Source organism: Trachinotus anak, unplaced genomic scaffold (genome assembly GCF_046630095.1).
Source record: "Trachinotus anak isolate AG129_WGS33_773 ecotype Australia unplaced genomic scaffold, CSIRO_AGI_Tana_v1 ptg000023l, whole genome shotgun sequence".
Taxonomy (NCBI): domain Eukaryota; kingdom Metazoa; phylum Chordata; class Actinopteri; order Carangiformes; family Carangidae; genus Trachinotus; species Trachinotus anak.
Genome location: NW_027273874.1, coordinates 8,292,501 through 8,315,140, shown reverse-complemented (window position 1 = coordinate 8,315,140; position 22,640 = coordinate 8,292,501). Strand labels below are relative to the sequence as shown.

The following is a 22,640-nucleotide window of genomic DNA, read 5'->3' as shown; positions in this document are numbered from 1 at the left end:
AGGTCACTAGTCATACACATACAAACAAATACATTCACACCTACAGGTTATCTTCACTGAACCCATGTCTTTGATCTGTGGGAGGAAACCAGCTGCTGTGAGGGCGCTTTGCCAGCCACCGAGCCTCCGTGCAAACCACCAAAACCTTTTCTGTGCAAACAGGTTCAAAAGCCTGTTAGAGTTAGTGTGTAGGAACTGAGCACACAAACAGGTAAATGCAACATGAAACAGATAATATCATTAACATAGGAAATGTCAATAAACTCCAATCAGCTAATAATTAGGCTCACATTAAAATCATTTCTCAGGTATAGTAAATGATTAAATATATAAGCAGTGGCAGGCAGCAGGAGCCAAAGCAACACCTTCATCATTGTTTCCTCTCAGCTGAGGTGTCACTGCTATAAGTTTCCTTCCGGTTTAACAGAAAATGACATTATGCTTAGAAGTACACCTGTTGTCCCTCTATGTCCCCATCACTCTATCTTCTGTGAGGGTGGACAAAACAAATGTTTTCTGAACATACTTAATTTGTGTAATATTCTTACAAAACATAACAAAAATTATAATTTGCCACAAAAAGGGGAATAAAAAGAAAGAAAAGCAAACATGCAAACAAGTTTATACATAGGTATATAAATGAAAATACACTTAGGCCAATATTTAAAATAAAAATAAAAAAATTGTCAGGTTTAGTAATTTATCCACTAGACCTACACACAACTGCAAACAGCCCAATACACACTGGAAATTATCTATACATTGTGTCAGAAACCCTATATTATCAACACGAATAAAATAAAATAAATATTTAAATATACATTTCTGCTCATGGTTTCACAATTGGTCCAAAAACAGTTATGATTTTGGATTAGGTCACAAAAAATGACCTTAGCTGATCTTTAGGCCACTTGCAGGCATCTGAAAAAAACTGTGTGCTGCCCTCAAGTGGTGAGAAAAGGGTCAGAGTTCGTCCTGCAGCTTTAAATAACACAAATGATGCAGCTTCCACAGGCTTTAGCGCTCACTTTACGCCATTATAGGAGCGTTTTCAGTGTAAACCAGGGCTGGACCTAACACTACATGTGCCCTCAGTATTTCCATTGTGTTTGTTTATATTCTACAACTAACATTTACACATGATCAGTTTTTAAATGTCCTCAAAAGTCTTTAAATTTGATTATTTTTGTGAGTTACTTTTTATTAGCCTTTCATACTACTCACAAAACTGGTCTACAGAAAATGTATATGTAAAAATATGGTCCAGCTGTAATGAAAACTTAATAAATAACAAGTTTATTAATTAAAAAAAAAAAGTTTAGTTTTAGATAAATAATTATAAATTAAATAAATAATGAAATAATCTTTTGTGTTTTAATTTATTGTGTAATTTTTTTTACTAACTTTTACTTTGCTCTGATGCAGCTCTGACTGGCTGTCACCGCCCCTCCGGTGAGCTCAAACCAGCAGATCGAGCGCACTCCGCGCAGACAACAGTTCCGGGTGTGGGTTTGACTCTTCTCTGCTGCTGAAGCTTCACAACTTTCTCCTGTTCACTTCGTTAATACTTTAAAATGAGGAGCTAACGCAGGAACAAGAGGAAACTCCGGCGCTCAGAAGAAGAGGAAGACGTTTGTTTTTAAAGCTGTGAAGGTAAAAGCGGTTTGAAGAGTCACCTGTGTGTTTGTTGTCAGCCGGTTTCACCTCACTGAAGTCAAACACCCTTCATTTTGCTTTTCCCTCCTCAGAAACTGATGAATTACTGATGTGAAAACACGTTTTACTCACTTAGTCATGTGTCGACGGGGTTTATAACGAAGCAGACTTTACCTGGTTCAGACTTTACCTGGGTCAGACTTTACCAGGGTCAGACTTTACCTGGGTCAGACTTTACCAGGGTCAGACTTTACCTGGTTCAGAGTTTACCTGGTTCAGACTTTACCTGGTTCAGACTTTACCTGGTTCAGAGTTTACCTGGCTCAGAGTTTACCTGGCTCAGACTTTACCTGGCTCAGACTTTACCAGGGTCAGACTTTACCTGGTTCAGAGTTTACCTGGTTCAGACTTTACCTGGTTCAGACTTTACCTGGTTCAGACTTTACCTGGGTCAGAGTTTACCTGGGTCAGAGTTTACCTGGCTCAGACTTTACCTGGCTCAGAGTTTACCTGGCTCAGAGTTTACCTGGTTCAGACTTTACCTGGGTCAGAGTCTCCAGCAACCACAGCTTCCAAACACTTGTCCATTAGGTGCATTCAATTAAAACCACTTCACGGTCATTTTAAAGGCTGTAGTTTGTGCTGCTGTTGAATTGTGTCGTTATATCCTGTTTTTATAATCTCATGGAACTGACCAAAATTACTTTTAACAATAATTGAACATTAAAAGTACCTAATAAACTGGCAGCTGGGTGCACTAACAGTAAAAACCGATTATAATACTGATAAAAACATCAAATCTTCACACTGGGTAAAGTAGACGCATCATATTTTGGGGATGTGTGCTTGAAAATATATTTACTGATGAATTAATAAGATTTGCTGATTAATTTTCTGTGGATTGACTAATGGATTAATCGACAGATGGTTGCAGCTCTGCACATGTTGATAGTTTGTTATTCAAATGACATTTTTATTTTTTGATGCAAAGTTTACAGAGCTTGTTCTGTTGATTTCATCTTCCTGTTATTTAGCGGAAGTGTAGATAATTTGATAATGTTGATATTCAGAGGAAGTATTTTTTACTCATATTGTTTGTACTGTAATCAAGCATCAGCCACATAAAAAAAAAGTAGAAATCTTTATATTTACTGTATTTACACCCCGTAATTTAACATTATATGAGACGGTTGCAAACAACTTCTGCCTTTGCCTTCACAAGACATCCTGTGGATGTGCTGGGACACATCCTCAGTGATGATGGGCTTTGGGTCTTTCAACATCGGACACCCTCACCTAGGCGCCCACGCCGGGGGTGATCGGTCCCCAGTTTGCCTCCACAGGGCCTCCCTCCTCAGACAAAGCCCCTGATGGCTCTCTGCAGCATCAATAATTCATTTGATGGCCTTCATCTTTACCAGCCCCTCTGCCCCAAGCCTGGTCATGACTTTGCAGAGCCCCGACACCCCACCTCTACTGTCCCAGCCCTGCCTCGTGCATCACCCCTGGTGCTTAGCATGTTTCTCTCATGTGCTTCCTCCATGATCACCTGATAAAGTTGATGATCTTATTCTGGGCGGTGGTGATTCCTGAGGCTACTGTCACAGGCCTCCAGCGATAGCGGCCTATGGGCAGCTACTGAGGATGTGCCTGACCGATCCTCCTCCAGAGCAAAGAGCACAGGATGGTGTTTCACTCTTACCCCAGACGGGGAGGTGTGTGGGACTTGGTAGATCATTGCACCTGGATCAGGAAAAAGTTGATTTGTCAGGACATCTGTATAATTTACATGGTTGTTTCTTGCTTGTAGAATAACTTACAAGAGGTCAAAGTTCAAACTTTATACGTTATAACACACCCTACACCCAAGATGAGGTGTCTGCACTTTGCACTCACTGTAAATAACGTTTTGAGGGAATTGTTTATTGCTTGTGACAGAGAATGGTAAAGTTGCAGCAAACATCCAAACGTTAATCCAACAATAACCATAACGTCTATTATTCTCTGATTATTATAGAGACTCACTGTGACTCTGGTGGGTCTTTAATGGTGTTTCTTAAAATCGGCTGAATCACAGAGAGCAATGCAATGTAAGAACAGGGCTGGGGCTTGTTGCCTTGGACTGACTCACAGGCTCCACAAAGCACAAACACGTCCCAACTTGTAAATTATTCATGTTGCCGTTGGTTATAATTGTGGCGGGCGTTATCATCATGTTTCACCTCCACCTTCACAGCTGTCAGATTGTGCTGTGAGATGGTATGAGTCTCTTACTTATTTGGTTTCTTTAGCTGCAGGCTGTTGTTTTCAGTTTTTTTGGCTTCCTCCTGTATGAAATCAGACAGCCCTGCATGTATGGACTTTTTTTTGAAGATCCGTGCAGCAGTATAAGCATTAGAGGGACACGGATGACAATAATATGAGCATGGAGAGTTTTCTGTCCTGTCGTCCTTTTGTATATCTTTGCTGTTGTTTTTCATCTGTTTGCTTATTGTACATTTTTGTGGTCAGAATTTGTCTCTTTGCAGTCATCTCGTCAGTAATCATGCTCTTTGTTTGGATGCAGCTCAGTGAGCAGCAGAAAATCCAGGCATGTTTGATCGTCTTCCTGCTGCAGCTCTGTGATCTGAAGTTTTAAGTTAAAACTCATTGGTCAGTTCACAGAGACAAAGTATAAAACTGACAAAATCTAAAATCATAAAGGCAATAAAACATAAAGCATCCTAATAGCGTTGGTGCATCAAAACCTAGGTCTGATTTTCATGGTCACACTGGCTGAATTAGAAAAATAATGAGTAACGAGTATTGTGTAAATTTATCTCTCACAAATTTTAGTTTAGTTTACTTCCATTAGAGTTGTGTATGTTAAACGCAGATGTTTCCTGATGATGTAGATGGATAAGGAGAATTTTTATGGTAGATTATTGGTCACGTTTGACTTGAGACTTGCTGCAGTTTGGTTTGTGTGCTTCCTCTTTATGACCACTAGATGTTGCTGTTCACTCAACATTACAGTCCACAGACACAACACACTGAGCTCTTTAATTCAGCTGTTTAACTGTACACTTCTCTAAAGGTGTTTTCTGTTTTATCTTCTTGGGAAGAAGATGATGGAGGAGGTGGAGGAGGTGGAGCAGAGCGGAGATGTCAACGTGGCTTCCAACGTCAAAGAGGAAGGAACTTCTCCTGAGGTGAGACACCATGAAAACCACTCTGTCACTGTACAACTCTGACATTTCTTCAGTTCAAATACATCATAACAATTCAACTGCACTTTCAAAATACAGTTATTGTCTCACTTACTCTGGGTTTTTAATTTTCAACCTTGTGGAGAATTCACAATTTTACTCAATTCTTTTATCTGCAAAATGCAGGAAAACATAAACAGGATTGAAATATTAGAGACATTATTGAACTGTAGTTGGACTCCGATCTGAAAGTTTGTCATGTGAGAACAATGATTTCCAAAAACTTGTCACTGCTGGTGTTCTGGCAGCCGACAGACCACGGGGGGGGCGCTACAGTCTTGTCCTCCAGTGGTCTTGAGTTTTCACCTTGCTGCAGCAATGTACAGGTGTACTCCAGGAATTTCACTACATCACAGCCAAACTCTTGAACATCTTTCAAACAAAGCTTTCTGCAAAATATTACCAAGAAACAAAACAGTCAATAAAAGTGTAGCTTTACAGACTCAGGTAGTCACAGACTGCAGGTAACATTACAGACTCATTATTCCTCCACTGACTGTCAGAGCGCATGATCAGTGTATTACACAGATATAACAGACATGAGGTTGATTTATTTGAGCTTTACAATTATTCCACACACAGGCACACGTTATGCAACCACTTCAATAAAAGAACAAAGACGGCGCGCAGCAGGGAGCGAACAGCTTCCACAATGTTATCAGCAGTCGTCACGACAACAAAAGCAAAGCGGAGTGATAAACGATGACAGTGAGTGGATGAAACGGATGAGAAAGTGTTTTTGTGTGTGATAAGACGACCGTTGTTGTGGTTGATGGTGATGGCGTGAGGGCAGGTAGCAGGAGTGGTCACGCCGCGGTGATGTCAGCAGGTGACTCACCTGTGTGCAGAGCAGCGATAAAAAGTAAAGCAGCTGATGGGAAATACTTCTCAGTCTTATCTCGATCTTCTCATCTGAATTGTTGATATCCATTAGAAGAGGCTCTGAGCCTCTCTTGTGATTGGCTGACTATTTTCTGAGTGACCCAATAAAAATACAATGGATTTGAGGTAAACATGTAGAGATCCCAAATCCTGCAAGGTTGGATGGTGGGTCCAGGTGGGCGGGGCTTGGGGCTGACGGTGGTGACTGCTTTGTTGTGACCTCACAAAGTTCCAGAAGTCCTGACGGCTGGTATTAAGGCTCAGTTTCTGAATACAGGCTGTGTGCATTTCTCTGTGGACTGAGGCTTTGATACTTTCACAGTATTAATATAGAACCTAGACCTGCTTTATAATCATAAACACATGGACATCTACCTTTAGACTGGGTGTAGCTTTAAAAAGTGATTATATATCAGTGGCTTGTTCAAATTGTGTTTCTGCTGGGATAAAAAAAAACGTTGCAAGTTCATGAAAGAGTTTTATTAGGACTGTCCCTTTAAGAGCTCATTGAAGAAACCAGCAACCTTCGTGTCTCACACCAGCTTCTCTAACCTTTGGAAAGAGCAAAGGTGGATACTGTGTAAGTGTGTGTGTGTGTGTGTGTGTGTGTGTGTGTGTGTGTGTGTGTGTGTGTGTGTGTGTGCGAGGCTCGTTTTGCGTCACTACATGCCTCGCTGTCTCTTCGATGCGACACAACAACTTTGAGCTAAATTCACCCACAGGTGTGTGTGTGTGTGTGTGTGAGTGTTTATACTTCTATCTTTGTGAGCACCACAGAGAGGAAAGTGAGGACTCTTTTGGCTGGTCCTCACTGTGCAACAGATGTTCAAACAGCTTTTTTCAAGGTAAGCTTTGAAGTACGATTTAAGTTCAGACATTTAGTTGTGATAGTTAAAGTCCTGGGAATGGACGATGTCAACAAGGGTCCCCACAAAGATAGAAGTACAAATGTGTGTGTGTCATTACCTCTCATCTGCATCAGGTGACCATTTCCTTTCCTGAGTGCTCCAGTGACCTCTGACCCCTTTTTCCTGCCACCAATCACAACAGGGAGCCATCATCTCTGTGACAACCTCACAACCTTTTGATCTGGGCTCTGATTGGCTGGTGTAGGCTCCAGTTCCCACGGCGATCCCTCCTGTGTTGTCACGGTTGCTTGACTCCTGACCTTTGACCTCTTTACTGTTGGTTACTGGTGATGTTCCTCCTCCAGGAAGCTGAGGTTCATGCTGCATTCAAGAGCTGTTAGAATTTTGAACTCCCATCATGGATTAATGGAATACACCAGTTGACTTGCTAAAGGGCCTCTGGGCAGCGACAGATAAAGAGGGAGGGTGGGATTTGAACCAGCCTCTCCAGCCTTTAATTTGCCTGTTACTGGAAATAAACAAGTCTAGTTCCTCCACAGAGAGGTCCGACATAGACCTGGGGAAGAGTAGTAATTGAGTTTTTCAAAATAAGAGTCCGGATCCAAAAAGGATCCAAGGAGTGTCAGAACCAGTCTGAAATAGACAAATAAGAAGCAGAAGAGGCCAAAAAAAGCAGTAACAAACACATTTCCTGTAATAATTATGACACACTAAGTGATCAGAGCTGATGATGAGTCCACATGGACCTCTTGGTTCACCAAGAGACCATCTGAATGTAATCTGGACAAAGCCTGATTCAGGCTGCCTGTTCAGTGTCAGTTGTTAGGAAGGAACCAAATGGACCCATGAGTTTTAACCCAAAAACTTGTATTTGATTTTGTACCTGGCTTTTATTACTTTATGTGTTTGTCCAATTGGCTTGAAGCTGATTGGACACCATGTTAAGGGTACTTACCTCTGTGACACCCTTCTTTTTTCTTTCTTTACAGGAATCAAATGGTAACTACAACCACACCGACAACGATGTCACCTCCTGTCCAGCTGAGCCCACACCTGAGGTCGCCACAGAAACGGGGCAGAGCAAAGGTAACATATTGACAAAGTACAGAGAGTACAGTTGTGTTTAGGCTGAAGATGAAACACACTTTCATAATACTTTATTTGCATCTCTCTATCTATTGACAAATTAATGTAAATTTTGGGTCATGGACTGTTGGACAACTGAAGGAAATGTCTCTTCACACAGTTTCAACCTTATGTAGATTCATGTCGCCTTAAAATGTGCGTTCAGTGTCATCACACACACACATCAGGCTCTAAACTCTAAAAATACAAATATAATGAAATTAAAAGTTGTACACTTGAACTGTATAAACCAAGACAAGATAAGGTGAAAAGTTTTCACCATGTTGGCAGGTTTTCTAATGTGATTTTATTTGAATTAATGTCAATGTTGACCTTTGACCCCCCCTTACCAGACCTACCAGTGACACCACAAAAACCAGGAAGTGGACCTGTGGTCATTCAAAACAACAGCAAGAATGCAGCCAGCGAGAAGCTGCAGAGAGTCCGCAAGTGGAGCATCACCACATATAAAGTGAGAGGCATCTGATGGGACTCGGGTATGATCAATAGGTATTGGTGTGATCGGCAGTAACACTCTGTCTCTGTGCAGTGCACCAGACAGGCTCTATCAGAAAAGCTCGGTCGTGGATCTCGTACGGTGGACCTGGAGCTGGAGCCCCGCCTCGAGCTGCTCAAAGACGACCGACAGCGCTACGATCACATGACCAAGCTGGCTCAGACGCTGGCCAATCAGCTCGCTCAGTTCACAGTGACACAGAAGACCCTGGGGGACACCTTCGCCGAGCTCAGCCTCAAAACGCCGGCGCTGCATGTGAGTCTTAAAAAATACTGTCAGTGCTACAACAGCTGTTACAGCACATCTGCAGGTTAATCTATTTTTTAATCAATTAGTTGCTTTGTCTAAAATATGTAAAATCATCATGAATCCTCACATTTGAGGAGCTGGAACCAGACACTTGAAATTAATTTTCCATCAGTGGAAAACTCAGTTAATCATCAAGTTTTTTTTAATGTGGCCCAGACAAAAATTTCTAACCAGTGGACAATGTGACAGTAAACTCCTCGTTGCATCTCAGGCTCTACTGTGATTTGTTGTTTTGTGGTCAGCTGACATTAGTGGTTTTATAAAACTCAGATGCTTGTAAAATGTAAATCAGGTGGAGTTTGGTGTGAATGCGGAGGCTCAGAAGTTTCTGTCTAAGAGTGGCGAGACTCTGACGGCGGCCATTAATTCCTTCACATCTGACATGGATACGCTGGTCAACAAAACCTTCGAGGACACCATGATCAACGCCAAGCAGTACGAGGCTGCCAGGTGGGTGAAAAACACGCCAAGGTCATGTATGTGCACAACATGAGACGACAGCAATCTGTCATCAGTGATTAACGTCCGACCTTTGCGGTTACCTGTCCCAGTAAATACAAAACAAAAACCTTACCTCTACTGTCAGGATTGAGTACGATGCATACCGAGTCGACCTGGAGGAGCTGAACCTGGGGCCCCGGGACACTGTCACCCTGCCCAAACTGGAGCAGGCCCAGAAAGCTTTCCAGAGCCAGAGGGAGAGGTACCAGAAGATCAGAGACGACCTGTCCGTCAAAGTCAAGCTGCTGGAGGAGAACAAGGTGAGAGGAACCAAGGGGAGATCTGGATGACTCCTGTAGGGTTGTAGTGTGACAGGGTCCATCATGATATATGATATGTCTGAACAACCAGACGAGAATGAGGATGATAATTTCCTGTCAGCCTCTTTTAAAAAAACAAGTGTTTTCATCTTTTATCACATTTTTCAGTGTTGATATTCCAACTTTCCCAGTCAGTTAGTCTAAAGCCTTTTTTGGCTCACTACTCACTGCATTTTTTCTATTTTCATTTAAACTGAGCTTTTCTCCAGTGCACCTGTCACATATTCAGGTGTACCTGCACTATTTTACTTTTTTTGATGGCATTTACACTGCAACTTAAAGGTTGGCATAAAAGATGAAGGATGGAAGTTTCACATTTCAGCCAGTATGCACGTGACAAATCCTTAATTTTCTTTCTCTGTCCACAGGTCAAAGTCCTCCATAACCAGTTGTGGCTGCTCCACAGCGCTGTAGCAGCTCACAGTTTATCATGTCACCGTTTTCTAGAGCAAAACATCCAGCAGGCCAGCGAACACCTCAGCAACCCCAGCATGGACGCCCCCTCCTGGCTGGAGGAAAGTTGACCCAACAAAACAACAAAAATTCACCGTGTTACACGTGGACAGATGTTGATTTAGAGGGAGATTTGGGATCAATGGACACTATTTGGGAGACGCTTGATTTGGGAATTGTCGACTATAAATATTCAAGTGTATGTGAAGTTCTAGGACAGCTAGTTAGTTAGTTTATTTATACCAAAGTGGAATTTGAGTGTCTGGCTTTGGGATGGTATCTGGAAAGCTCTGGAAAACTTGAGAGTTCGCCATAGTAATGGGGTATTATATAGTGGAAAGTTGAGTGGGTTTCCTGGGTGTTGGTGGAATTTCATCACTTTCCAGGTCTCAAAATGTTGTAGAACCACATTTAAGTCTTGGAAAGTTTTGAAAATGATGCTGAGCATTCTGAAATTATATTTTGGACAAAAGGTCCACAAGAAATCTCTCTGTCTGTATTTTACATAGCCTCACAGATATACAGTACTTGTCACTTCTGACCTGTTTAACGAGCACACTCATATACATATGTGCCCCCCCTGGTTTTCCTTGCCTCTGTCTCAGTGTGTTGGGGAGTAAATCCATCTAATCCTCTGTGAGGTACTAAGCCTTTCTTTGAACTTTAAAAATCCTCAGCCGCTGCAGTCAGAAACTCACAGCCTCAACATTTCACTGCTGGAAAACAGCTTCACTGTCCATAAGGGCTGGTATGTTCCTCACTCCTGCAGCAGCTAAAGTCGGGTTCCTATAGCCAGCTCTGTTGTGAGTCTGGGTCCATGTTGATAAAATACCTGGATCCACCAAGCTCCAAGCCTGTCAGATCTCTTATTGAATCTTTTGTCATTCAGACATTCAGGCAGCAGCTTCTCATATTTAGCCGGCACTGTCACATTTGCAGGTTTAAAAGCAAAATATCACCTGCAGCAGGTTCGTTAAGTTAATGTAACTAATTACCATTAAAGCCAGAAGTTATTTGCTAAAAGGCTAAAATGAAACTTTTCTGTCTGTCTGTCTTCTCTGAATAATGTGTTTGTTTTTGTTCAAGGATTATCTGTGAGGTGAAAAAGACATGTCTCAGTATCACCACTTTACCTTTACACGTGCTTTTGTAGTTCAACAAGAACAAACAGAGCTGATTCTTCTCTAGAATCACAAACGGCTGATTCACACCATGTTGATTTCTGTTGGTACAATCTCCATTTACTCCACATATCAATTTAAGATGATTTACTTAATCAGGACTTCCAGAATTTGGATCAAGTAACTCAAAATTGACAGAATCTCAGTTGAACCCTTGATTTTTAATTTTGTTTAAAACTCAACCCAAATTGATTTAGATAAGGGATTTTAATCTGATTTGGATTTAGTAATCGGATTTGAAACTGGATTCAGATTTGATGAAATGCTGCAACACCCCAGCCATAGCACCAGCTGGCTCCATTTTTGTGGAAAGATTGGGACGGTTGATTGATAGACACTTGTAAACTTACCATGCAGACAGCATCTGCGGCAAGATGTTCAGTAACCTGTGGAAACCAGTCATTTGTGATGAGCCAAAAATGTTGCCATACGTCAACGATGTTGTCTTGTTCATTGGTAAACAAACGTTGGTTGAAGCACTTCAGTCAGCCTCAGATTTAGTTTAAGAAACACTTGTTTGGCTGCAGGTCATTTCCTTTTCCAGATTACGTAGCAGGATGCTCAGCTACCTGTTACGATAAATACTTTGCTACAAACCAAAAATGTCACTATACGTTGATGATGTTTCCTCGTTTGTTGATGAACATTTTGAATCATTTTGAATGATGATAGCCTTGAAAAACTTTGTTGGTAAAGGCTTGGAGAAGTTTATTCAGTTTCTTTTGAAATGCTAAATAACTGTGATGCCTCTTTCTTTCTATTCAAGAAACAAAAAATCCTAACCAGTCGGACAAAATAACAGGAATACCTTATGTAACAGTCAGATGTTGGTGAAGCTTGATGTTCAACTTTTGTTCATTCTGGTTAAACAACTTTGTGGTAAATTTTGAGGCAAAGTTGAATTAGCTTGCATCATAATGTAAAATGTTAGTTATTTTATCCACCTACTGTATTTTCTCACATTCTATGAACTAAATCCAGAGCGTAATCTGCCTTAAATATTTCTCATGATACTATTTGATGAAATGTTTTGTGAACTGACTCATTTTGAAGTGTTTTGTTAACTTGTATAAATGTGTTTGTGTCACTATAGCTCAGGCCTGACAACTATGCAGTGAGTGTAGATGCTTTTGTGCAATAATGTTCCAAAAACCTTCTCGCCTTAAAAAGGATATTTATACTGCCAGTTACATCGTTGTTTCCTTGTTTCCTATAAAACCATCCCATCTGTATTAAATTTTGCTTTTATGGGAAATTCCAATTTAAAAATGAAAAACTGTTGTTTCTATGATGTATTAAGGGGCCAACAACAACTCCAATTACAAATAATTATAAAAATGGAAAATGAAGTTGAATCCATTATATACAAGTTTTACACCATATGTTTTTTTGTTCTTTTGGGGTTTTTTTTTTTTTTGTCTTTATTGAGCACTTCTTCCTTTCAATGTTTGTTGGGTTTCTTTTCTGTTGTAAAGATTAGTTAGATTATTCTAACCTGTATTCACATTAAATTGAGGAGATGATGAAATTATCCAACTTGATAGGAGATTAACCCCATTCTTCTGCAATAATTTTTAATTTACCAGACTTTTGCAGAGTTTTACAAAAACCAAAACAGAATTTAAATCATTATGATCTCTGCTCTGAAACAGCACAGCAACCTGTGCAGCTAACTGTTGAAGAAAGGTTTGGGACTTTCGGCGAGGGAAGAAATGTTTTGGGGGTTTTCCAGCAGCTGCAGTCTTTGCTGTTCCCTGGCTTTCCTCTAAAATCCAGTCTGAAGTGGACTGCTGACCCTGGAACAGTCTCAGGTTGGCCTGTAGTCCATATATACAAGACCAAAAATTAAGGGCTAAAGGGTAAAGGTGAATTTTGTTTTTTCATTTGGGTTTAAATGCCAAACAAGGACCAAAATGTGCATAAATAAATTGTTTTAATCTTGTTAAAAATGTTTATATGACAAAACTGCCAAATAAATCTATTGAGAGCAAAAAGATGACTGATTTTTGTTATTTGAAAAGTTGTTTCAGTCTTTATTTTGAATCATAACTGAAACTGTGAACATCCAAACAGGATCAAAGTTGCACCACAAGCAATAAACTCAGATGACCACTGTAACAGTTTTATATGCTTTAGGTACTTTCCACTTTGTTTTCACTTTGAGTTCCACTGTTGTTTTCATTCACACACAATCTGAAAAGTTTCTTTGGCAGTCACCTTGAAATGTTTAAGATATTCTTTATCGTTATGGTGAAACCATTAAAAGAAAAAGTAGTGAGGTTCTCAAGGGAACTCTTCATTTCACTGGGTACGTGCTTACTTACTCACTTGGGTTTTTGGTTATTAAAGATATTTGTCTGGAATTAACCACGTGCTTATCAATTCAACAAAACTAAGGCCAAATAAGTTTGACAACTATTTAACTTTTAATTAGTACTAAGTCACATGTATCTTTCCATGAAATTTACAGGAAAATTATAAGGAAATTTCAGACAAAGTGTTTCTGAATCTTTATAATGACAATAAACAAGGAAAAGTGTACATAATGTAAACTTTGTTTGTGGAATATTCAGCAAATAATGATATAATAGTAATTAGAAAGTAGTAGTAGTAAAGAAAGTTCTGAAATGTTTGCACAACATTTGACATTTAATGTTTTATATTATTCATTCAGGAGTGTTCAGTTTTATCCACTGCCAGTGAGATTGACTCAATTTCCAGGTCTAGCAAAATTCATCTGATAGTATTTATTCCAAAATGTAAAAAAAAAATCTATCTATTGTTCTATCGCATACAATTTTCTTGTTTTTATCCCTTTTCTATGTGGACTACTGCTCTGCTTTGCAAATTTTGTTTATTAATGCAAAACATAATCAACAAATAAATGTAAGGATGGCTGTATGGTATTATTCCTGTCTTTTATAAATGCACTACAGATTAAAATCAAATTCATGATTAGTATGCAGCATGTGTGTTTCTTGAAATGGAAGAGGGGATCAGTGGAGTGATTGTAGAATAAGCCTCTGGTCTGTTTGTGGTTCTGTTGCTCTGATTGCTCTAAAGAGAGGCAATTATTCACCTGGCAACACCAACACACAAACCTGATTCTACTGTTGCATCCAGGCTCATTTTCCCAAACATTTCAACTGCAGAATAGAGTTTCTCACAACAAACATGTTCCCTTGTGGTTTAGTACTTTTTTTTTTTAACTGGTTCATCTTTGGACAGAAGCGGGTGTTGATTAACTTGTTGTCTGGACTGTATAATCTCTTAGTACAGACAACAAGGAAGAACTGTATGAAAGGTCAGAGGTCAGCTGAGACTAAGTCAAGATTTGTTTGCAGCACACACAAGGGTGAATTCACTTTTTTGCTTTTCAACTGCCTTTTTTTTTTTTTAATTAACAAATTGCGTTTTAGTCATATTTTTTCACTGCTGTTAGCTGTCTATTTCAAACAGTTTGTGTTGATGTCACCTTGACAATAATTTGTATTTTAAATGTATTTGTGTTATATTTCAGGTTTTTAGCCACAGTACTTGTCTTGGCCCTGAGGACAATGTTAGTATGTCGGTCGATCCACCAGTTTTGCTAGTTAGAAATATCTTAACTGACATTTGATGTGGATATTCATAATTATTCAATAAAATAAGACAGTGAAAAAGGTAAAAAAAAAATACACCTGGTAAACATTAGCATGTTAGCATTGTAATTGTACATATGTTAGCATGTGGACCCATGTTGAGCTGTTTGATACCTGTCTGAATGGTTTATGATGTGATTTGTGTTTAAATTATTTTAATTTCTTTATTGATGATGTTTCAGTAATTTTTTTTTTAACAAGGCAAAGGAAAACTGCTGATACATGACCTGATAATCATGTATATGTGAGTGTGTGCGTGTGTGTGTGTGGGAGGAAAGACTGTTTTTTGCCAAGGGCGGGGCTGGTTGAGCTTATCTTGGCCACACACACACACACACACACTCATCACTGTAGAGGACATCACATTGACTTGCATTAATTTCCTGGACACCTACCCTAGCCCTAACCACTGCTGGCCCAAACCTGACACTTACCATAACCTTGAACCAAGTCTTCACCCAGAAATTGAACTACATCATGGAGACTTGCTTTTTGTCCCCATTGGGATGTTGAGTCCCCACAATGTTGGTAAGGATGTTTGCTGATGTTACACTTACTCAAGTATTCAATGTATAATTTATTAATTAACTGTGTGTGTGTGTGTGTGTGTGTGTGTGTGTTCCTGTATCCTAGCAGGTGGGCGTGTACGGGAGAGAGCGCTTTCCCTTCCACCTGAGTGATCACGCATGCGTGGGCTGGCTGGGGACCCACCTCTCTCTCTCTCTCTCTTTCTCTCCACCACGCACGCACACGCACGCACGCGCACGCACCCACAGCCGGTGACAGCGTGTCCGTCGGTTACACGGAGCGCGCTGCCTGTGGATGCGAGTCGGACTCAAACGGGATCAGTAAATCTTGTTTTCCTGTAAATGTGATCATTTTTAAACGGGACTTCTGCGCAGGAGCGTCCGCGCCGCTGAGAAGCGATCACTCCGGTAAGTTTGTATGGAAACAACAGCGCACACTCTCCTGTTTTTCACCTCATTTACCTCAGTGCAACAGCCAGTTCACTTCAGCGCTGATGAGGATTTACCCTGCAGGCTAACAAGCTGTTTAACGCGGTGGCACTTCACACCAACCAGACTGCATTCATATTTCCACATCTCCGTGGAATAAACCTACAATCACTCTTTATAATATTCCTGTTGTGATTGATATAGTAGTGCCCTGTCTGTAAAATATTTCGGCTGTGTGTATGTGATACTTAGACTAACTTTAACTTATTCAATCCTTTATGGTTTTTCAGTAATATTCCTATAATGTTCGCTCAGACATTATTTGTGGTTTTTGTGTGTGTTGTTGGTCATGATGAGTTTTTATTGATCTGATGACACTTTCAGATAATTTCATCTCTTCTCGTCATTAAATAATATTTCCAGAATTTTCCTCCAGCTTGTTTTTGATGTAGTCTACTCGACCCTCAGTTTATTTGTTGGCTTTATGATCTTAAAGAGAACTCTGCTGGCTAAACCAATATTTGTTCATCTGCACAGATCTATATGGAGCTGTACTCTCTTGTGGTTTTCACACAGTATTCATACTATTTGCAGTGTGTTTGTTGTGTTTATGTGATATTACATGATTTATTATACATATTGACTGTGTAGGGAGTCACAGTTATCAAGTAGAGACCCACAGTTTGTCATTGCTGCTGAGAAGAGAGCGTATTTAAACTGACTTGACGGTGTTTACTCTAGATGATAATACAAGAGTGATTTACAGTTTGTCTGTGATGGGAAGTGTTTCTGTGGCCTCCATAATATTTTTTAAATGCTTTGTAACATGTTTTTGGTGCTTTATGTTCTCTGAATGATTACGACAGTGACTCTGTGTTGTGTTTCTAAAACCGTCCTCCAGTTATCTGCAGTATCTTTGCTGCACTTTTCATTGTTGAATGTCTTGTGATATTGTTATAATATTTCCACAGCAGGCCCAAAATGTGCTGCTGTGCTCATTATCACCTGTATAGTGACTCCAAATCACGGTAAAGTGCTTAATCTCTTGTGGTTTCCTCTTTGTGTGTCTTTTTTTGTGCTGCTTATTGGTACTTTTCCACTGTCGTCTCACTAAAACACAGTAAATTCTACTGCGGCATAAGGCTGGAGACAACCATTATTTTCATTTCTGATTATTTTCTTGATTTCTTGGTTTGGTGTGTTTCTAGAGCCCACATGACACTTTGAAATATCTCGTTTTATCCGAGCAACAGTTCAAAATCCAAAGATTTTCATTTTAGAGCTGCAGTGATCAGCTGATTGCATAAAAATAGACGGTGACAGGTCATTCTCAAAATATTTGTAGTTATTGAACCTGTCTGTTTGCAACTAATGAACATGAGCATTGTTACCTCTCACACAACAGAAGGTGGCAGTAATGCACCAAAAAGCTGTTTGCCAACCACCAATAAACATTAGAAGAAGAAGGAAACCGTGTTTTACAGTGGCACCTGAGGATTTCGACACCCAGCATGCATCTGGCATGGCTAGTGCTGGAGATTCAAACAACGCAGCTATGAAAATTTAATTTTATTGTATTTTTTAACATTTATTTTTGATTTTCTGATGAATTAGAAGTAAAACAGAACAAATAAAAATGATACTAGGCCAAAGTAAACAGCTTATGTCTGATCAGCAACAAGAAAACAAACAAACAGAAAACCTACTGTATTCAGTTTGTAATGAGCAGAAAATCAAATCATGCAATTGTTTGCCATGTTTACTGGAGAAGGACTAAAATGATTGATCATTTATAAATATTCTTATCAATTAACTTTCCATCACTCTACTTATCTAGTAATTTCAGCACGAATCTGCATTGTACTCCTCTGAGCTCTTCTGTTTGTTCGCTCTTTTCCATTTATGATTAACCGCGTGCAGAAAGAACTACAGTATATCTTCAGACAGAAGATGGATGTTTTTCTGTGAGATTACAGCAGGTTTTGAGGCCTCAGGGTTCTGAAATTCACATGACATGTGTCAACATACCACTCAGACAACCAACACTAGAAACTCACCTAATACAGATGACAGAAAAAACTGTGATCATCACTGTGAGTCCGGTCACAGTTTTATTTTTAACTTCCAGGGGTCACATTTCAACATTTCGACTCTTAAATGACCTTAGATTTAACCATATACAGACACTCACCTGATGCTTCTGTCAGGGTGTGTGTTGCCCAAGGGCAGATCGGCTGCTTGAGGACTGAACTTTCAAGTTCTAGTTTACACAGCAGCTCCCCTAACTAATAAGCTTGCTCCTTCTTTGCTTATTTGCAAGAGAGCCATCGTCACACCAGACTCCATTCGGAAATCTACTAATTTAATCCTGTGCTGCTGGGTGGCATACACCTGCCTCTTGTGCAGCCTGATTTTTCCCTTTGTTAAATTAACACCGTCTTCTGGTAAATTCAGCAAAACTGAAATCCACCAAGCTGCTTTTATTTTGATAAAAAATGTCAGTGTTAAAGCAGTCACTCTATGCTCATGTGTCATAGATGGAAAGATGTAGCACAGTTTATTTGCTGTAAAAGATGCGTTCAAGTGCAGCAGATTAAAGAATTTGAAATTAAAATCTGGAAGATAATCATGAACAATCCTGCATCTTAATGATTTAAACAAAATTGTTTGGGGTTAATTGTGAACCTGTAATGAAAGTGCAGGTTTGTTTTTCCCATATTTTTCAAATCATCAAATCATCTCATCTTTAAGATGAATTAAACTTCACTTCAGCGTGCTATGAATCACTTTCCACCTCTTTCTCAGGTAGAAGGACAGAGTAGACAGCATGAGGTCTTATAATGCAGATGATGAGATCTGTGAGCAGGAAGGATTCAGTGAAGAAGAACCAAACTAGAAACAGTATTCTGTTGCTGCAGTACTGAATCTGGATTATAAAAAGTTGAAATCAGACGTCCTGGGTTAATTTCTCACTGGGAAGGACATTTATGACTGAGCCTCATGTCTCAAAACACGAGGCTCACCAGACTTAATTGTTTTAGCAGCTAAATTAAACAGTTACATAACTGCAACCTGGGATCAGCAGGTGAAACAGCAGGTTTTTATTCCTGTCCAGTTTTTACTTAATTATGAAAACAGAGATCTCATAAATGTTCAGACAAACATCTGTGTGTGGTTGTGTCTCCTGCTGGTTCTCCCCCCCAGGCCTCCCAGCAGACTGTGGCCAGGTCGCAGTGCTCCCTCAGCGGGTCGAGTGTTCCACCCGACCCCCTGACCCACCTGGAGCTCCTGTGAAGATACAGCAGGATGACATTTTAGATACAGGACAGCGTTTGGGGCTGACTGTCTGTCTGTCCTTCGCTTTCTGTCTCCATGGTAACCCCAGAGACAAGCGATGCTCAGCCAGCCGTCTGCTTGACACCTCCCTGACTGTAAAACACAGCAGTAAACTTAATCTCTCTCGCTTCTTCTGCTGGAGAAAAGACCATCAGTCGCTCAGTTGAGCCCTGAAAGAGACTTAAAGCAGATTTTTCTACTTTTCAACTGGTTTCTTGGTGGAGCAGAGCCCAGAACTCAGCCACAACCAATTCATGATGTTTAAAAAGCAGCTCAGATGCTTTTTTTGAACCATCAATGTGGGGGGTCCCCACTTACCCCCCCAACACCTCCATCACCCCCACGACCCACACACATACACGTGTGTTTACTATTGTTTGTCTGGTAAATAAGACGGAGGCCTTCTCCTCCTCGGGGGGTTTTACTGGGGTCTCCAGGACAACTGAGAAAGTGTGTTTGTGCCTCGTCGGCTGAATCCAGCACCTGCGGTTCTGCTTAGTCTTTGGTCACATTTTTCACATAGTTTCTTAATAAGTTATAGTTATTGATAACTTCTTGGATGGGTTCTTGGATATTTATTGGTGATTTCTGAGTAGATTCGTCCATGGTTTCTTGACCATTTTTGGTATTTTCTTGGTAGGTTCTTGGATGTTTTCTTGTAAATGTATTGATAATTTATGGGCAGATTGTTGGATGGTTTTTCTGACATATATTGGTAATTTATTAGATATTTATTGGTGTTCTCTGGATAGTTTCCTGGATGGCTCATGGATACTTTCTTTAAATTTAGTAAGCAATTTACTCAGTATCCCATTAGTGGTTTTGGGTTCATTTCAAGATTGTGTCCATGGATTTTATGGTTGTTTCTGGAAAGTTCTGGATTATTTTTGGGATCCATCCTCGTTTAGTTTCTTAAAAGTCACTGTGAACGTTATTGTTGACCTTGGAAATGTTAGTTCTTCTCCCCCGGAGCTGTTTCTGGCTCATTTTGGATCATCTCTGCATCGCCTGAGGAGGGTTTCAGCCAGATTCTGGGTATAGCTGTTCGTCCTCTCTCTCCAGTCTGAGCCCATATTTCCAGCCTGACAGTGCGGTCTGCTGACCTGCTCCTGTAATCCTCGAACTGAGGCGTTAGGAGATCTGTCACTGCTGGATAAAGAGTGGGAGCTAATCTGTCAGACTGCTGAGCAACAGCCAGCCTATAAACCTAAAGAAATCACAAGGGAGAGGAAAAGAAAAAGAGTTTAAATCCTGCTGTGACTCACATGTTGCTGTCAGGAGCAGTTTCCTCCCCGTTTGTCTCATTTAGCCTCCAGAGCTCCAGCAGCAGCTTCACCACGATGCTGTCAGGTTGTTAATCAGACTTTTTCTGCAGCGACAAGGTGAGAGTGATGTTATAGTAATAATTGGTCACAGTTTCTTTTCTGTCTCTATCTGCCGTTTCAGTCTGTCGGCTCTTTCCTGCCGTACAGGAGCGATGCACATGATGGAGAAATGTAAAAACATACAGCGAAGAATCTAAAAAACCAGCAGTTATTCCTTTTTTTGCAAATCATAGTATTAAAATATCACAGTTTTGTATGAATACTACATTGAAATCATGGAGGAATATTTAAGAATATGCATATTTGAAATAAAAATACAAAATGTGGAGCTCAGCTGCAGAACCTGAAGCACAAAGGGAGCTACACATATTTCTGATATGATTGATCGTAATGGTGTTGAATCACTTCTGTACAGACATGGAAATCATTGATGAAACATTATATAAGAGCATCACCTGCAGAGACTCGGACTGTATTGGCAGACAGTGGTCGGACGTCACTGTGATGGAGGATCTGTGCAGCTCAGGCTGGAAACTATCTGAAGCCAACCTCAGTGTCAACCACCGGGGATTAGAAATCAGGGTCTGGGTGTCTCCTCCGTCCTCCTTCCTTCAGCAGAATGTGCAGCAAACCAGCACTTATTTTGTCCTGTCTCACCAAAACCTTAACATTAGTCTCATATTAAAAACCCAGACGTTGTGTTTTTTTTTTTTTTTTTGTTATTTTTCCACCGAGTCACTGGAGAAACTGCAGCATGTTGGAAAAAGCATTAACATGACTGACAGCAGAGAGTTAAAGGGTGATAGTGGTGTTTTTGCAACAGGTCACATGACCTAGAAACCCCTTTGAGTGAACAGGCTTGTACAGGACAAGGTGTCGACCCAGGTTGTTGTAGACGTCGACCAGCAGCTCTGTCACCTACTTTAATCGAGCTGGAGGTGGTTTCACACCCGTCGACTGCTGACTCATCTGAAAACTCCTGCAGGTGGCAGTTTTGTGATGTGTAGAAGGTGAATTGGCAGGAAAAGTTACATCACAGCCATGGAAAGGTAGCAAATAATGATTATTTTTATTATTAGTTAATCTGCCAGTTTATAGATTTGTCATTCCATCTATGAAATAACAGTAAATACAGAAAAATGCCATCACAGTTTCTCAGAGCCGGACATCACGTCTTCAGATACTCGTTCAGTCCGATCAACCTCAAAAACCCAAATATTTTAAGTTTTATGAAGTTTATTTCAATACATATCTATGTTTTTATTCACAATTTCAGTTAGGAAGTGCTAGAAAAAAAGTTTAGATATTGCAACAAAGTGCAGTGGAAACAAATTTAAATAATAAATAAATAATTTAAAAAATGACAAACGAAAACGAACATGAAGTATGTTACTTAAAGCTCCATACAGTATAAAGGTAGATGTCCATGTGTTTGTGATTATAAAGCAGGTCTAGGTTCTATATTAATACTGTGAAAGTATCAAAGCCTCAGTCCACAGAGAAATGCACACAGCCTGTATTCAGAAACTGAGCCTTAAAACCAGCCGTCAGGACTTCTGGAACTTTGTGATGTCACAACAAAGCAGTCACTGCTCTCAGCCACACCCCAAGCCCCGCCCACCTGGACACACCATCCAACCTTGCAGGATTTGGTTTCTCTGAGTGTTTACCTGAAATCTGCTATATTTTTAATGGATCACTCAGAAAACAGCCAATCAGAAGAGAGGCTCAGATCCTCATTATTTCACAGTGATGTCTGGTTGACCGATGTTTAACTTCAAGAAACATTTTAGCCGTAAAAGCCCAGATTTGGTTCTAATAGTTCTTGGTTCAAATTCTAATGCTGCTATCCCATCATATGCACTCATTTTAATTATTGCATATTTTAAACATGTATTAAATGATCAGTGCAGTGTGCAGAAAACCTCACATCAGCTCCAGATGATCCTTGTTTCAGTCCTGGTCCCTCATTTAATGATAAGCTGTCACAGAGCGTGAGTCACTGTGGGTGGCAGAGCATTAGTCATCAGCAGTCCTCTGTGTGAGTGATGGTGAGGTCATGTTGTGTGTTTAGTAAAACGTTTGTATGCTGCGAGTGTGTGTGTGTGTGACAGAGCAGAGGTCAAATGAATATGTAGTGTAAATATTTGTTATTGCATTATTGCTCAAACAGGTTTGCAGTGACTTTGCAGAGCCGAAGTCCTGGCGTGGGACGAGTGTTTTTTTTCACTCGGTATATTCCAGCTGTGGACGTCAAACTGTACTGAGTATTTTGAGCATTGGGCGTTATAATATGCTTCATTATCCTCCAAAATAAGAAG

The 22,640-nt window shown here is 40.2% G+C and overlaps 2 protein-coding genes across 4 annotated transcripts in view; both read left to right on the top strand.

Moving 5' to 3' along the window:
- Window positions 1–1,497: 1,497 nt before the first annotated feature.
- On the top strand, window positions 1,498–12,217 carry LOC139607034 (arfaptin-1-like). Of its 2 annotated transcripts, none has more exons than XM_071459598.1 (8): window positions 1,498–1,653; window positions 4,764–4,847; window positions 7,645–7,741; window positions 8,134–8,252; window positions 8,331–8,552; window positions 8,899–9,056; window positions 9,193–9,367; window positions 9,796–12,217. In XM_071459598.1, the coding sequence occupies exons 2-8, from the start codon at window positions 4,764–4,766 to the stop codon at window positions 9,949–9,951; spliced, it is 1,011 nt and encodes a 336-aa protein (XP_071315699.1). In that variant the 5' UTR covers window positions 1,498–1,653; the 3' UTR covers window positions 9,952–12,217. The 2 variants fall into 2 exon arrangements, with proteins under 2 accessions (XP_071315699.1, XP_071315700.1); XM_071459599.1 differs by having other exon boundaries at window positions 4,761–4,847.
- An 831-nt stretch (window positions 12,218–13,048) lies between these two features.
- Window positions 13,049–22,640, top strand: part of LOC139606992 (FH2 domain-containing protein 1-like) — a 27,428-nt gene continuing 17,836 nt past the window's right edge. The window contains exons 1-2 of one of the 2 annotated variants that reach the window (XM_071459503.1): window positions 13,049–15,230; window positions 15,336–15,637. The gene's annotated coding sequence lies outside the window, so the exon portion shown is untranslated. Of the gene's footprint in view, window positions 15,231–15,335; window positions 15,646–22,640 lie in introns of both variants that reach the window. The other variant, XM_071459504.1, reaches the window with a different exon arrangement.

What these genes read in the sequence shown, in the direction of transcription:
- LOC139607034 (XM_071459598.1), top strand. Translation starts at nt 4,764, where the DNA reads ATGATGGAGGAGGTGGAGGAGGTGGAGCAGAGCGGAGATGTCAACGTG. An exon ending in AGAAACGGGGCAGAGCAAAG is followed by an intron (nt 7,742 to 8,133) that starts GTAACATATTGA and finishes CCCCCTTACCAG; the next exon opens with ACCTACCAGTGACACCACAA. An exon ending in TCAAAACGCCGGCGCTGCAT is followed by an intron (nt 8,553 to 8,898) that starts GTGAGTCTTAAA and finishes AATGTAAATCAG; the next exon opens with GTGGAGTTTGGTGTGAATGC.